General features: G+C 47.5%; 1 protein-coding gene across 2 annotated transcripts in view; it reads left to right on the top strand.

The window, feature by feature from the left end:
- The window catches only part of MDGA2 (MAM domain containing glycosylphosphatidylinositol anchor 2), a 392,859-nt gene that overhangs the window by 234,235 nt on the left and 141,019 nt on the right, over window positions 1-17,605 (top strand). For both annotated transcript variants that reach the window (XM_081910051.1, XM_081910050.1), the window contains exon 6: window positions 6,474-6,743. In XM_081910051.1, the coding sequence (XP_081766177.1) occupies window positions 6,474-6,743 (270 nt within the window). The remainder of the gene's footprint in view (window positions 1-6,473; window positions 6,744-17,605) is intronic.

Here is a 17,605-nt window from a genome sequence, read left to right as displayed (position 1 = left end):
TGCACTTAAACCCACCTAATTCGCCGGCCGCTTGATTTTATCTGCGGGGCTTGACTGTACATCACCTGAGTCATTGTGCTTGTCCTCGGATGCTCTCAGAGGCAGACGCCTTTCTCTCTCAAGCACCACCGAGACTCGTGGATTGGTTGGGCCACTCTGATGGCTGTTCTAAGGGTGGGTGCCATGGCACCAAAGGCCCGGTTCCTCTAGTGTGCAGAACAGCTCCACAGACCTCCCAAGGAGCCACAATAAATAACAACATTGTTGTTGGCCTACATCTGTCTTAGGAGGCAATGGAGCTCACCTCTGGGTCAAACCGCAGCATGAGCAGCACTGGAGTGACCTGTCAGGTGTGCGTGCAGCAGCCAGGCCCTGTGACCAATAGGACTTTGCAGGACTGGGGCTTTCCTAAGTTTGTTCTGGAGAGGCAAGGCGTGGCCACACAGGTGAGGCCGCTTGGTAACTCACAGCACCTGGTGGCTAGAGCTGGAAGGAATATAAGGTCAGCATTTCCCTTCGGCTCTTTGCCACAGCAACACACTTCCTGCCTTGATGCGTTTGGCTTCTTGATCCTCAGACCCCTGACTTGTTTCCTTGGCTTCTTGGCTTCTTGATTCCTGGCTTTCTGACCCTTGGACTCTTGACGTCCTGACTCCTGGTTTCTGGACCCCTGTTCCTGCTCCCACCCCGCCATCTTGCCCCCGGTCCTGACGTCCCCTGCCGGGACTTTGATCACCTGTGAACATGTGACATGTGACATGACCTCCCTGAGGTGCCAGCCTGGGCAGTGTGCCAGGAGGTCCTGGGCTGCCCAGATGACAAGACCCAGCCTTGCTGACGTAGTCCACAGGAAAGGAGAGCAAGACTTCTGGCACCAGCCTAGGCGCAAGAGTTGCCATAAGGAGGCATGCAAGGCGCCACGCAACAGTCTTAGGGACTCCACTCTGAATTTGTGTGGGGTTTACTCCTGAGCCTTTTCTTCTCCTGAAGATATCTCACAAGGCAGCAGACGTTTAGGATGGAGTTTTCCTTCTTCTAGATGGGCTACCTTCTCAAGTTGATGTTAGAATTCCTGCTCCATGATTGCAGTCATGGGGTTTTTGTCTATCGCATGACGGTGTATGTTTTCACTCCACTGTGTGGGAAGTGACGGAGACAGGATGTTTGTGTTATTGTGTTCCGTGAAGTGGGACTATTGTCCTTTGTTCTTTTTCTCTTTGCTGTCTGATGCTAGAGAGAGGGGGAGCCATGTTGCAGTGCTCTTTGTGTGTGTTTAGATGTAAATAAAGTAGAATAGCCAACATGCTGAATTGCTGGGGTCTGTTACGCAAGCTGCACAAACTCTGCGGATCCCTAAGTATCTCGGTGTCTGTTGGCATTGGTCGCTGTGATGTTCAGGCAGAAGAAAGCTTTTGAAGCTCCTGAACAAAAGACCAGGAGGGAGGCAACATGCCAGTCGGGCATGTGTCTCTACCAGGGTCCTACCTGAGTCTAGGACAAGCTTCTGACCGATTCCCTGTACAGCAGGTGCAGAAATCTCCTTCTTGACAGTTGGACCCACTTTGGGCCTCATTCACTCAGTCCACCGCAGCCTGTCCTGGCATGCAGGGGAAGTCCCTAACTCGCTGAGGGTTTGAGACCCATCAACTCCCCTCACCTGGTTCAGCCAGCCAGTCCAAGCTGCTTCACACGATTGTGGCTGCTGTTGCATGTGAACAGCTTCTAGGAGCCACAGGTGAGAGCTGAGTGCAACGTGGGAACCAAAGGTGGACAAACTACCCCCAAAGGAGCATGGCATGTCCACTACCAGGGGTACTACACCTCTTTACTCTCTATGTATCGTCGTCGTCATCGTCACCACCACCATCAGAAAAATGAAATACTGTAATAATAATAACATTTCTATCCTATCCTTTTCTCCAAGGAACTTGAGGTGGTGAACACGGTCCTTGCACTCCTCATTTCATCACCACAACAACCCTGTGAGGTAGGCTAGGCTGAGAGGCAGGGACTGGCCCAAGGTCACCCACTGAGTGGGGATTTGAACCCTGCTCCCCCAGGTTCTAGTCCAGGGGTCGGCAAGGTTTACCTCGCCTGGACCGGTTCACTCCAGCGGAGATCCCACTGTGGGCCGGATCGTGCACATGCATGAGCGCGCATGACCACAATTTCCAGCATCTGTGCGGATTTGTTTTCTGGTGTCTGCATCTGAGCAGACGTGATTTCTAGCGCCGAGGAAGCTAGTCCCCACGCTACGCTGCACCGGTTTAGCACCACATGTAGGGACTCACTGAGCAGGCGGTTGGGTTTGGGGGTGCCTCGTGGGCTGGTTAAACGACCCCTGTGGGCCGCTTGTGGCCCGTGGGCCTTAGGTTGCTGACCCCTGTTCTAGTCCAGTGCTTTGACTTCAATGCTACATAGGCTATGCCAGGGGTCAGCAAACTTTTTCAGCAGGGGGTCAGACCTCTGTCCCTCAGACCTTGTGGGGGGCCGGACTATATTTTGCCAAAAGAAATGAACGAATTCCTATGCCCCACAGATAACCCAGAGATGCATTTTAAATAAAAACACACATTCTACTCATGTAAAAACACGCTGATTCCTGGACCGTCCAGGGGCCGGATTGAGAAGGCGATTGGGCCACATCTGGCTCCCGAGCCTTAGTTTTCCTACCCATGGGCTATGCTCTTCCTCCTTGGTCGGAGGCAGCAGGGCTTCCGATGATCTGCTGGGTCGAAGTCAGGCAGCGTTGGTGACCTCCCTGGCCCCTGACAGCCCTGCAATGCTCAGCCGCTGCTGCGGCGATGACTTCATGCTCATTTTGCGAAGGCATGGCGGGTGGATTAAGCCCACCTCTCGACTGAGATTTCAGCGGCCCTCGTGGCGAAGAGCACAATGCGGATGTTAGATGCTGATGGGTTGCTTAAGGAAGGATGATCCCCTGCAATCTGCCTGCCTTAGCGGTGTGGCGCTGTGTAATGAAATCATGCCATAAGCTGCCCTTTTATCTTCTCTCCTAAGGTCCAAGCTAAAAAGGTTGCCTCGACTCTTAATCTCGCCATTAAGTGTCGGCCTGTTTTGTCTAATGCTTTTTTTAGAGAGAGAGTGAGAGAGTGGGGGGATAGAAATTCTTTTCAATGTCAACATATTAAGGAATTATCTGGGTTGAGGAGTGTATGCATGTCTCTGTGCGCGCGTTACAATATATAAATTATTCCTTTAGTAGGCAGAACAACAACTTGCCTCGCTCCGAGGATGCCTGTAATCCCCCGATAAGGAAAACAGCCCCTCTAATAAGCAGAACGGAGTGATAAAATGGGGTGGCTTCACGGCGGAGGCTTGAAATAGCAAATTACCCATGGCCAACAAGCAATAAGCCAGGGGTCAGCAACCTTTTTCAGCCGTGGGCTGGTCCACCATCCCTCAGACCATGTTGGGGGCCGGACTTCATTTTGTGGGGGAAAATGAACGAATTCCTATGCCCCACAAATAACCCAGAGATGCATTTTAAATAAAAGCACACATTCTACTCATGCAAAAACACCGGACAGGCCCCACAAATAACCCAGAGATGCATTTTAAATAAAAGCACACATTCTACTCATGCAAAAACACGCTGATTCCTGGACTGTCTGTGGGCTAGATTGAGGAGGTGATTGGGCCACATCCAGCCCCTGGGCCTTAGTTTGCCTATCCCTGCAATAAGGGAAAGAGGGATAGTTGGCAGTGGCTGGAAGGGAGCAGTGGGCACAGCCCATTTCTGGAACGACAGATCAGGTCCATAGCCTATTCATTCCAGCATCCCATTCCCATGGCAACTCGCCCCTCCTCTGGTTTTCAAGGCTAGCAGCCACCCAGAGACCTCTCCTCCTCCATTAATTTGTCTAATCCTCTTCCAAAGCCATCCAAGCTGGTGGCCATCAGACGCGCCAGGTTCTGCCTCCATCACACGGCAGGGGAAGGTGCCGTGGGAGCCGCCATGGCCACAGGGATGCCCGACGGAGCCTGCCATTGGCTATGGGAGAGCCTGACGGGGCCCATTGTGGCCTTAGGGGGTGGGTCTGGCAGGTAAGACAGCGGGTGGCAGCAGTGGCGTAGCGTGGGTTGTCAGCACCCGGGGCAAGGCAAGTAATTTGCACCCCCTAACCCATGGATTTGTGCCCCCTAACCCATGGATTTGCGCCCCTAACCCGTGGATTTGCGCCCCCCTAACCCTAATCCCCAGATGTTGCGCCCGGTGCGGCCGCCCCCCCTGCACCCCCCACGCTACGCCACTGGGTGGCAGCAGCAGGAGAAGGCCAGGCACCCACAGTCAACATTTTGCGGGTGCCCAGCCCCCCCCCCCCGATGCTGCCATCACTGCCTTCTAGATGAATTTATACTTTTCAAATTTATCCATTTCATTCATTTTACAATCATTTTAACATTTCAAAGTTTGACTTCCTTCCTCCTCTTTCTGCAGTTCCTTAAATTTATTTTTCAATATCTTCTGCATATCCAAATTCATTTAATTATTTTCTTGAAATATAAACTCTTATGAAACTGCAGCTTATTACCATAATCCTGCCAATGTCTTTTTTTATCTGTTTGCAATTTATCTGCAAATATTCAACAAGCCATTTCCATTCTTTTATAAAAAAAATTGTTATCTTGATTTCTTATTCTTCCGGTAAGTTTTGCCCTTTTTGCATACTCCATAAGTTTTTGTATCCATTCTTCCTTTGCTGGAACTTCTGCTTCTTTCCATTTTTGGACGAGAAGCATTCTTGCTGCTGTAGTTGCATATATAAATCAATTTCTATGCAATTTAGCTTCTTCTGTCCCTATAATTCCCAAAATTCTTCTGATATTCTTCCTTTTTTTAACTAACAACCATAACACAAACAGTGAAACCCCCCAGCTGGCTGATACATTTGGTATACATAATCAATAATAACATATTCAAATCAACCATATGTACGGTTCTATATACATTAACACTCCTCCCTCCACAAGGTTTATTTAACTTTTAACATTTTAATTGCCCCAAGTTGTTCAAACCTACCCAAATAATTCAATATCTTCTCAAACCAATCCTCCTCTTTCTTTTATTTTTGGGGTGTTTTTTTTTTTTTTTGAAAAGTTATGAATGATTTAATATATAAGACCAACTAAGTTAGTTCTTGGTATGAGCTTTCGTGTGCATGCACACTTCTTCAGATACCTGTATCTGAAGAAGTGTGCATGCACACAAAAGCTCATACCAAGAACTAACTTAGTTGGTCTTTAAGGTGCTACTGGAAGGAATTTTTTTTGTTTTGACTATGGCAGACCAACACGGCTACCTATCTGTAACTGTTAATATATAAGGACCAAGCAGGTTTTCTCATTGACCTTAAACCCTTTCATTTTGTGTATCTTCACATTTAGCTATTCTAAAATTATAATATTATTCAGTTTTTCCCACCATTGGTTCACCCCTAGCTCTTCTGCATTTTTCCAATTACTTGCTATATCCTGTCTTCCTGCAATTACCATCAATTTTACCCATTTACATTCCTCTTTTGTTTTCAACTCAGTGCTACTCAGGCTAATAAGAACCATTACCCGTAATTTAGATATTTCCACCTTCCTACCCACAATTCCCGATATTTCTATATTTCTATCTGTTTCCAAAATTCATTAACTAACGGACAACCCCACCACATATGACTGTATGTTCCCATCATTCCCTATTTCCTCCAGCAATTCTTACTTCCAGATCTTGTAATATGATATAACCTTACAGGTATATAATACCATTTTTGTACCAACTCCAACCCTTGTTCCTGGATTATCCTAGAGGTCGCAACAAAAGGTGGTTGCTGGAAGATCCTTTCCCAATCTTCATCTAAAATCTGTCCCTGAATATCTAGCTTCCGATATTCTTCCAAACTTTCCTTTGGTGATTTCCCTTTGTCTAACAAAACCTTATACAGTTTTGAAACTATTTTGGCCCTATCTGTGCTATAGGTAAAGGGATCCCTGACCATTAGGTACAGTCGCAGACGACTCTGGGGTTGCGGCGCTCATCTCGCTTTATTGGCCAAGGGAGCCAGCATACAGCTTCCAGGCCAGCATGACTAAGCCACTTCTGGTGAACCAGAGCAGCGCACGGAAACGCTGTTTACCTTCCTGCCAGAGCGGTACCTATTTATCTACGTGCACTGGTATGCTTTTGAATTGCTAGGTTGGCAGGAGCAGGGACCGAGCAACGGGTGCTCACCCCGTCGTGGGGATTCGAACCAACAACCTTCTGAACAACAAGTCCTAGGCTTTGTGGTTTAACCAACAGCGCCACCCACATCCCATCTGTCCTATATCCTTTCACTAATTCTTCGAAGGGTGTAATAATTCCCCCCCCACACACACATTTTTTAACTTCTTCCTTTATCATCCTTCTTGGCGCTGACCTTGAACCCTGACCAACTTGCCCCTTGGTCCTCTTTCCACAGCATCTCCCTCGATCAAGCTCTTGGTGGACGACCCCATCGTGGTCAATCCTGGGGAGGCCATCACCTTGGTGTGCGTCACAACAGGCGGGGAGCCCCTCCCCACCCTCACCTGGGTCCGGTCGGTGGGGGCCCTGCCTGAGAAGACGGTCCTGAAGGGGGGGACGCTGACCATCCCAGCCATCACCTCTGACGACGACGGCACCTACAGCTGCATCGCCAACAACAACGTGGGGAACCCGGCAAAGAAGTCCACCAACATCATCGTCCGAGGTAAGAGCCGCCGGCCACCTTCTGTGGCAATGAGAGTGGGTCTTCTTTGCCTGTGTGGTTTGGAATTGGCGTGGGATCTGGGTCTCCATGCCTCTGATGGAGACGGTTCAAATCCCGGCAGACTGCGCGACTCTTTAGGGTTGAAACATTCGGTGGAAGACCCATGGAATGGCGTTGGAACTGGGTTTACTGGCTGGAAGGTGCAGGTTCATGCAGAATACATCTGTGTGGGGCTACTCTTGAGGTGGGTCCAGCTGGTGAAGAACGTGGAGGCTCAATGGCCTCTGGGGCCAAAATGCCACAGGATATGGCACCTTTGTAGCATAGATGTCAAGTTTTCCCTTTTCTTGCAAGGAATCCTATTTGGAAGAAGGGAATTTCTCTTAAAAAGGGGAAACATTGACAGCTATGCTTTGTAGGCTGTTGGGAGCCGCCCAGAGTGGCTGGGAAAACCCATCCAGATGGGTGGGGTATAAATAATAAAATTATTATTATTATTATTATTATTATTATTATTATTATTATTATTATTATTACTATTATTTGCACTGGCTGCCCCTCTGTTGGTAGGCTTCAAGGTTTGGGTAGAAACGTATGTGGAAGACCTTATGTTTATTTATTTGTTCTGGGGTGTGTGTTTTTTAGAGCATTTGTGCCCCGCTCTAGGGCTCCTAGAGTGTCTTACAAACAGGCAAAATAAGGCAATAATAATAATAATAATAATAATAATAATAATTTATTATTATACCCCACCCATCTGACTGGGTTTCCCCAGCCACTCTGGGCAGCTTCCAACAGAACACTAAAATACAATAATCTATTAAACATTAAAAGTTTCCCTAAACAGGGCTGCCTTCAGATGTCTTCTAAAAGTCTGGTAGTTGTTGTTCTCTTTGACATCTGATGTGAGGGCGTTCCACAGGGCAGGTGCCACCACCGATAAGGCCCTCTGCCTGGTTCCCTGTAACTTGGCTTCTTGCAGTGAGGGAACCACCAGAAGGCCCTCAGAGCTGGACCTCAGTGTCCGGGCAGAACACTCCTTCAGGGATACCTGCAGGCTTACAATGATCAGAATCAGGGCTTTTCTTCAGCTGGAACTCTCTGGGACTCAGTTCCAGCCCCTCTCAGGTGGGCACTATTGCCGTTATAAGAGAACAAGGGAGGCGTTCATGGAGAGTTCCAGCACCTCTTTTTCTAGAAAAATAGCACTTGTGGTGGTGGTGGTAGTAGCAGTAGTAGTAAGCCGAAAGCATGACACACAAGGGAATAGGGACAGGGAGAGAGGAGGAAAATAAAAATCGGAACTCAGGCATCAATTTCTTTTTTCGTTTTTTAAAATAGTTTTTATTGAAAATTTCAACATAACAAATTATCAAAACAATTATCATCTTCTTTTCATTCCCCCCATTCCACCCTCCCCAAAAAGAAACCCTCCCTCCCACCCCCCCAGACTTCCCTCAGTTCCTCTGTCTGATTTTTCATCACATATTAATCTCTGCATATTATCAAATTGTCAAGATCCTTAAATCATCTGTCCATTATGTTAACAACCAATAAGTTTGTGTCTGTTTATTTGAAACCTGCCAAGGAGTCCAATTCATTTTGTTGTTTCTTTAAGTACTTTGTAAAGGGTTCCCATTCTTCTTTAAAGTCACAGTTGTCCTTGTCCCGTAGTCTGTGCGTCGGTTTTGCCAGTTCTGTATAGTCCATCAATTTTTTTTGCCACTGTTCCTTCGTAGGGGTTTCTCAGGCATCAATTTCTAAACAGTTCTTATTCTGACCAGATGGGACAATCTGGGGCAGGAGGTGGCTGGTGGAACAGGGCCTCCAGCAAAGCTGATGAAATGAACCTTCTCCTTCCTATCTATCCCACCAAGAATGTGTATTCCTGCATTGCAGGGGATTAGACTCGATTTTGGGGTCCCTTCCAACTCTACCATTCTATGATTCCATGTTTGTGTGTTTAATATCTGTGATGGCCTGGGAATCCGATTCAGAGGCTGAACTGGAGGAATCCCAGCCTGCACAGGAATCCCCGCCTCCAGGGCCGGCTGAACTGGGGCAGGGCCTTGATTCTGAAGCGCCTGCACCTGTGCCGGATCCTCAGGAGCAGGCACCAGGTGAATCCACTCTGGCTCCAGAGGTGGTTGAGGACTCAGTGCCTACAGGTGAGTCTCCCCCTGGGCCCAGTAACCCTTCAGCCTCTCCTGAACTGCAGAGGCTCAGGGCAGAGAGGCGAAGGGACCTGGTTTCTCCCAGGAGGAGTGCTCGTCTGTAGGCACTGAGTCCTCAACCACCTCTGGAGCCAGAGTGGATTCACCTGGTGCCTGCTCCTGAGGATCCGGCACAGGTGCAGGCACTTCAGAATCAAGGCCCTGCCCCAGTTCAGCTGGCCCTGGAGGCGGGGACTCCTGTGCAGGCTGGGATTCCTCCAGTTCAGCCTCTGAATCGGATTCCCAGGCCATCACAATATCTGTCCTATCTAAGGACTGGGTAACTGGAGAAACCAGCTGATTGATTTCTTCTTCTCCTGGGGGGGGGGGGTTCCTCAAAGTACCTGAGGCCTTCTCCACAGAGCAGGGCTTTGAACGTGGCTGTCCCTGTTCTGTGGTGCCGCATCACAGCATCCGGATATCACAGGTGCTTTCCGGAAACAGCTGAAGACATTTTTTTGCTTCAAACAAGCTTTCTCATTGGGATGAAAAGGTCTCTGTCTGAGGAGTTCATTTTCTACCGTTTCCTGACCTAACTTCAGTTATTTTTAGTGCCGTTCTTTCGAAACAACAACTATTTTTAGCATGGCACACATGTAGAAGGTAATTCAGAAAGAAATAGTTGTGCTATTTTTAAAGCTGTCTTTACATTGGGGACAGATGTCAGCTCCTGCCTGTTGACGGAGGAGACAGGCCATTGCCCCAGAGTTCTGCTAGCGCCCAGGATGGTCCTTTAGGACAACTGCTGCCTCGCCAACCAAGCTTCACACTTGGCATTTCATCTAGGGTTGCCATTCCTCCTCTTTTTCCAGGACGTGTCCTCTTTTTCAGGGGTAAAATTTCTGTCCAGGCAGATTTTTTGAATTTGCCAAAATGTCCAGGGGTACGGGAGTGGGCTACTTTTTATGTTGCCTACTCAGTACAGTGTTACCTTGGGTTAAGTACTTAATTCGTTCTGGAGGTCCATTCTTAATCTGAAACTGTTCTTAACCTGAGGTACCACTTTAGCTAATGGGGCCTCCTGCTGCCACTGCGCTGCCGGAGCCCGATTTTTGTTCTCATCCTGAAGCAAAGTTCTTAACCCGAGGTACTATTTCTGGGTTAGCAGAGTCTGTAACCTGAAGTGTATGTAACCTGAAGCATATGTAACCCGAGGTACCACTGTACTAGGCAACCAAGTGCAAAACATATACAGTGGTCCCTCGGGTTACATATGCTTCAGGTTACATACGCTTCCGGTTACAGACTCTGCTAACCCAGAAATAGTACCTCGGGTTAAGAACTTTGCTTCAGGATGAGAACAGAAGTCATGCGGCAGCAGCGGGAGGCCCCATTAGCTAAAGTGGTATCTCAGGTTAAGAACAGTTTCAGATTAAGTACGGACCTCCAGAACGAATTAAGTTCTTAACCCGAGGTACCACTTTGCATACTGTGTGTGTTTTGCATGATGCAGGAAAGGATCAGGTTCTCGTTTTTGTATCTTTTGAAGAGACGTTTGCCCACTTCTGCACCACCTCCCCCTTCTGCCCCAGGTGCCGGCAAATGTGTCCTCATTTTTGCTTTTCAATATATGGCAACCCTAATCATCTGGAGGATTGGGTCCTTATTCGAACTCTTGGTTAATCACTGTGGACCAGGCTTCTTTCCATGTGTAACCCACCATGCCAAACCCATTGTTGGCATCCATCTATCTCAAGAGACAGTGGAAGAGTGTGCCATCGGGGGTAATGTCATACCATTGGAGGAGGTGTGCTAAACTAGGTGGCCGCCTTCTTCTTCTTCTTCTTCTTCTTCTTCTTCTTCTTCTTCTTCTTCTTCTTCTTCTTCTTCTTCTTCTTCTTCTTCTTCTTCTTCTTCTTCTCCTCCTCCTCCTCCTCCTTCTCCTTCTCCTCCTCCTCCTCCTTCTCCTCCTCCTCCTCCTTCTCCTTCTCCTCCTTCTCCTCCTCCTCCTCCTCCTTCTCCTCCTCCTTCTCCTTCTCCTCCTTCTCCTCCTCCTCCTCCTCCTTCTCCTCCTCCTCCTCCTCCTCTCCTCCTCCTCCTCCTCCTCCTTCTTCTGAATTTGTTTTATGTGTGTAGATCAGTGCACACTGACCAACGCACAGTCTTCACAGTAAGGCTCTGTTCCGATGGCATGGGTAGATTCCTACCTGCTGCAGCCTTCATCCGCCTTCACAGCCATTGTAACACACCACTTGTCATCTTCCTCCTGTTCTGCCATTGAGGACTTCTTGGATCACTCATTGTCTAGCTCTTCCCCTTTGACCTTACTGCCTTGGTTGACCCAGCTGGGAGTACGAGACGCCTGACAGCTTTGCTTACAAGGGTCATAGGAACATGCATGGCCAGTTGCCATGACCAGGTGGTGATCCAGCGAGCTGGCTATCATGCATGGCTCGAAAGCTGTGGTTGGGCTTGGTGGGTCACAGTCTGTGCAGGTGCACAACTGCTAAAGGGGAATTCATCCCCATAATCCCCTTGCAGTCTGGGCATGCATGAGAGAAGTCCATAGCTCCTTAGCAGAACATCTACCTTGTATGCAGAAGGTCTCAGGATCAACCTCCGGTGGTATCTCCAGGTAGGACCGGGAAGAACCCTGGTCTGAACACCTGGAGAGCCTCTGCAAGTCAGTGTGGACAATGCTGAGCTAGAGGGACCTTTGGTCTGGATCAGAATAAGGAATCTTCCTATGCTTCTGTGCTCCTCTGCTGCTTGGTCTTCTCCATCTGGCGTCCAGGTCTGTCTTCTGTTGTTTCTCTGTCTCTCAGTTCTTGGCTCTGGTCTTTTTCTGCCTTAGTGTTTTGTTCCCTTCATAGTGCACCATTCCAGAGTCAGGGTGCTTTGCGTGGCAAGTTCCTGCCTCCCCCCAGTAGGAATAAAGACACGTGACACCATTATTTTAGGTTAATGGGCAAAAATTGGCCACAACTTTATTGGTGATGAGCGGGATTGGCTTACGCATTGGTCCTCACCGACTATCCAGCTTCAGCCTGTTTGCTTGAAGTCCGGGAAGGGTTAACCACTGGTAGGGGGAGTCCTGCTGATGCACATCAACTAGGAACTCCCCTGGGGTCACTGATAGGGGGTGTGCCTTAGGCCCTCACCTCCCCAGGCTTTGGACAGGGCCACGCGCCCCCCCCCCCCCGAATCCTTTATTGGACTACCCTTCATTATCTGGGGGAGATGATTGCGCTTCCTCCCCTCTTCCATCTACATAGCAACACTCATACCAATGCGGCCAAAGAGGGAGATCCCCGGCCACGCCTGCCTTAAATGGAGCAGGCCACACCGACTGGCTGGCCAGGGGATGACGCGGCCGAGGATTCCCCTAATCGTGCAGAGGCTGGAAGCCAGCCCCTGTGCCCATGTTGGGGGCGTGAAGCCCGCAACACCACCTCCTCCTGAGGTCGGAAGTGGCTTTGTGCAGTGCCTTGTTGAACTTTGGAACTCGCTCCCACAGGAGGCAGCAAAGACCACCACCCTAGATGGTTTTGAAAGAAGATCAAACACATTCACGGACCATCAGAGGCTACTAGCCATGACTGACTCCACAGTCAGAGGCAGCAGTGCTTCTCAACACCAGTTGCTGGAGACCATGGGAGGGGAGAGGGCTCTTGCGCTTGGATCCTGCTCGCTGGTTTCCTATTGGGGCATCTGGGTGGCCACTGTGAGAACAGTGTGAGAACTGGGCCAGGTGGACCATTGGCCTGATCCAGCAGGCGCATCTTGAGTTCCTATGTTCTGAAGAATAAGCACAAGTGAGAAACCACACAGGAGCTTCCTGAATTTTGAGTGATGGGTACATCTCACTCAGGGTCCTTTGTGTATGCTGGATTTCCTCCCCCCCTTTGTGTTCTCCCACCATAATTGCAGAGGTCCAGATTGGGAATAGATCTTGCTGGCAAGCAGAGAGATGGAGAGCGGTGGTGTCAGCCTCTGTGATATAGTGGATTTTGTGGGTATGTGATGTACCATCCATCACTTTGCTTCAGGTGTTTTGTAAAGACATATCTTTATTTCCAGGTGTTCCCTGGCCCATAAGATCGGAGCCTTTTATCACTGAATTCCTATTTTTATCATACTTTTTTAAAAAGAAAAAAAATGCATCTCTGTTTTTATGATACTGCTTTCCTGACTTCATGTTGTACAGTGGTGCCTCGCTAGACGGAAAGAATCTATTCCACGATTCTCTTCGTCTAGCGGTTTTTTCGTCTTGCGAAGCAAGCCCATTGACAGCTTAGCGGATTAGCGCTACAGCGGTCTAGCGGCTTCCAGCGATCAGCTGTTAAGCGGCTTATCAGCGGAACAGCTGATAAGCGGCTTAGCGGCTTAGGAAAAGGGCAAAAAAAGCGGCGGGGGGGAACCGCGGGGGGATGCAAGTTTTTTTCGTCTTGCGAAGCAACCCCATATGGAAATTCGTTTTGCGAAGCGCCTCCAAAACGGAAAACCCTTCCGTCTTGCGAGGTGTTCGTCTTGCGGGGCACCACTGTATTTCTGTTAGATGGTTCAGATAAAGAAAGAGGGTGTTAGACTTATTCAACCATGGAAGCCCTGAGCTCATATTCCCCTTTCCCACCTTATTCATGAGGATAACATGACAATGGAGCCATCACAGCACTCCAGGGGCCTCAAATAAAGGACAAGACCCAAAATATTAATGTGTGGAGAGGTGGCAGATCAGGGATGGAAGGGAAATACAATGACAAGGGAGTGGGTGGCCTCAATCCCACAGAAAAACTGGTGTCTGAACATCAAAAGAAATGGCAAATCACATTTGATGGGTGGGGATGCAGTAAAGATTGGTGGGGATATGGCTGAAGCATTTCTTTACTGCCAGACCTTTGGTTTTTAATTATCTGGGCCCTCCTCCTGTGGGTGGGATGCTTTCATCCTGCCTTTTAAAAACATGATTTGTTTCAGATTTTTTTATATATATACTACTTTTAATGCAGGTGTTCCATATTTATTGCTGTAAGTTGCTTTGAATTTCAGTGGTATCTTGGTTCTCAAACGGCTTGGTACTCAAACAACTTGGAACCCAAAACAAAACAAAATCCTTCTAGTAGCACCTTAAAGACCAACTAAGTTAGTTCTTGGTATGAGCTTTCGTGTGTATCTGAAGAAGTGTGCATGCACACGAAAGCTCATACCAAGAACTAACTTAGTTGGTCTTTAAGGTGCTACTGGAAGGATTTTGTTTTGTTTTGACTATGGCAGACGAACACGGCTACCTATCTGTAACTTGGAACCCAAATACTGCAAACCCAGAAGTAAGTGTTCCAGGTTTGCAAATGCTTTTCAGAAGACAAACGTGCTCCGTTTTGAGTGTTATGCTTCCGTTTTGAGTGTTATGTTGAGGTCTGTCTGTTTTTGCTATTTATTTTGCATTTTTGTATCTCTTTTTTGTGTTGTTTTTGTGACTGTATGGAACCCAGTTCAGCTACTGATTGATGGATTCTGTGACTTCAGTACATTATTGCTTTCATTTTATGGATCCATAAATAGTAAAATCCATGTTCAATTGCTGTTTTAGGAGTTGTTTTTAAAAGTCTGGAATGGATTAATCCATTTTGCATTACTTTCTATGGGAAAGCGTGCCTTGGTTTTGGGATGCTTTGGTTTTGGAACAGACTTCCAGAATGGATTAAGTCTGAGAACCAAGGTACCACTGTATTTTTGCAAATTAAGAAAAAGGCGACCGATAAGTTCTTTTTTTTTTTTTAGAATCATAGAATTGTAGGGATCCCAAGGGTCATCTAGTACAATGCACGGAGGACTGGGGGCGGGAATCTAGCCTCTATTTAAAAACCTCCAATGAAGGAGACTCCATCACTTTCTGGAGGAATCTATTGCACTGTCAAACAGCTCAGGGTGTGTCTCAGTGTGTGGTTAGGACACCTCCATTCTTCCATCAGAATAAGTTTTCTCAAAAGTAGGGGTGGGAGGGAAATTTGATTCCATTTGCGTATAATAATAATAATAATAATAATAATAATAATAATAATTATTATTATTTATTATTTATACCCCACCCATCTGGCTGAGTTTCCCCAGCCACTCTGAGTGGCTCCCAATCAAGTGTTAAAAACAGTACAGCATTAAATATTAAAAACTGCCTTCAGATGTCTTTTAAAGATAGGATAGCTGCTTATTTCCTTCACATCTGAAGGGAGGGTGTTCCACAGGGTGGGCTCCACCACCGAGAAGGCCCTGTCTGGTTCCCTGTAGCTTTGCTTCTCGCAATGAGGGAACCGCCAGAAGGCCCTCAGCACTGGACCTCAGCGTCCGGGCAGAATGATGGGGGTGGAGACGCTCCTTCAGGTATACTGGGCCGAGGCCATTTAGGGCTTTAAAGGTCAACACCGGCACTTTGAATTGTGCTCGGAAACGTACTGGGAGCCAATGTAGGTCTTTCAAGACCGGCGTTATATGGTCTCAGCAGCTGCTCCCAGTCACCAGTCTGGCTGCCACATTCACAATACAGCATTAAATATTAAAAACTTCCCTAAACAGGGCTGCCTTCAGATGTCTTTTAAAAATAGGATAACTGCTTTTTTCCTTGACATGTGATGGGAGGGCGTTCCACAGGGCGGGTGCCACTACAGAGAAGGCCCTCTGCCTGGTTCCCTGTAACCTCACTTCTCACAATGAGGGAACCGCCAGAAGGCCCTTGGAGCTGGACCTCAGTGTCCGGGCTGAACGATGGGGGTGGAGACGCTCCTTCAGGAATACTGAACTGAGGCCGTTTAGGGCTCTCAAGGTCAGCACCAACACTTTGAATTGTGCTTGGAAACGTACTGGAAGCCAATGCAGATCTCTCAGGACTGGTGTTATGTGGTCCCGGCGGCTGCTCCCAGTCACCAGTCTAGGTGCCGCATTCTGGATTAATTGCAGTTTCCGGGTCACCTTCAAAGGCAGCCCCACGTAGAGTTTAAAGGTGAGACTTCCCAATTTGCAACTAAAAACAATACTGATAACTCTTGTGGCGAGCCGGTTGCTTTGTGTTGGCTGCTTAGCACCAATGTGGCATATTAATCTGCCCAAACCGAGTAGTTCATATAAACCTTGTTTTCTCTCTTTCTTTCTGTAATCCAATAGGGCAATAACACTAGAACACAGCCTCGTTCGCAATGGGGGCTTTTAATAAGAACCAGAGATTAATCATAATAGCCTCGGAGGGCTTTTGCGGTGTCAGAGATATCCCGCTGTGATTATTTCATGAGGGTCATAACCTCTGTTTGCACTTTATTACCCAGAAAACTATGGACTCCTCAGGATGACAAGTTATATAGTGTGTGGCTCACGGCGGCAGTGGCGGGGGGTAGAGGTGTCACAAGATAGACAGTTGGTAAATTTTTAGATTGAGCAATTTGGATCTGCAGTAAAATGGTGCAGCGTAGAAAGTTCCTGTTCAGTGTTCACCTGCTATGGCCTCCTTCTGGGCTATTCCATCCCATCATCCTAGTTACCCTAATTCCCCATCAGCCAATCGAAATTCTGGGCTCACTGAGCATGCTCAGTCCTCTGTTTGCGGGACGTTTCCCCTATAAATACAGTGGTACCTTGGTTCTCAAACTTAAACCATTCCAGAAATTCCATTCCAAAACCAAAGCGCTCCAAAACCAAGGCACGCTTTCGCATAGAAAGTAATGTAAAATGGATTAATCCATTGCAGACTTTTAAAAGCAACCCCTAAAACAGCAATTTAACATGAATTTTACTATCTGACGAGACCACTGATCCATAAAATGAAAGCAATAATCAATGTACTGTACTATAAAATAAATAAGACAGTATTGTAGATGATAAAAAATAAAACAACTTTTTTCTTTACCTGTACTGATGATAGTCATTGTTTGGATGGGTTTTTTTTTATCCATTTCCGCAGTCACACAATCAATCAATCAGTAGCTGAACTGCGTTCCACACAGTCACAAAAACAAATGAACCGAGAAAGCCTCAAAAACAAAAACGCAAAGTAAATAGCAATAACAAAAGCGCCAAACTTAATCTGTTCTGGAAGTCTGTTTGACTTCCAAAACGTTCAAAAACCAAGGCACAGCTTCTGATTGGTGCAGGCGCCCTGGAAACAATAGCCGACAGCCACATCGGACATTCGGCTTCCGAAAAACGTTTGAAAACTGGAATAATTACTTCCGGGTTTTTGGCGTTTGGGAACCAAGGCGTTTGAGAACCAAGATACCACTGTACCATAAATATTGTTCATGCGATGGCGGAGACACTGTTAAATTAAATCTGTGGGAGATGGCTGGTCCTTCATAGCAAGTGAGCCATGGCTTAAAACCACTCTCCCCTCTTTGAAAAGAGCCAGATTTTTGCCTAAAATGGAATGCCCCAATAATGGGAACTTTCATTCAAGATTCATTGGCAGACTGTCGATATGTTCATTGCTACCATCTGCTCAGCTGCAGTTCAAAGACTGTTACAGACAATTGCTGCATGTGCTTCTTCATTCATGGGTAGCTTGCAGTCGCACTGCATCATGTGTTTATAGTTTTATTTCAAAGTAATTGTGAATATTATTATTAGCAATAATAACCGTTTCCCCAACCTGATGCCATCCAGGCAGTCTGGACTACAACTCCCATGAGCCCCAGTCAGCAGTTCAGGACATCTGCCAGGGGACAGGCT

This window comes from Podarcis melisellensis, assembly GCF_964234715.1.
Source record: "Podarcis melisellensis genome assembly, chromosome: 1".
Taxonomy (NCBI): Eukaryota; Metazoa; Chordata; class Lepidosauria; order Squamata; family Lacertidae; genus Podarcis; species Podarcis melisellensis.
This window is presented reverse-complemented; position numbering and strand designations above follow the sequence as displayed.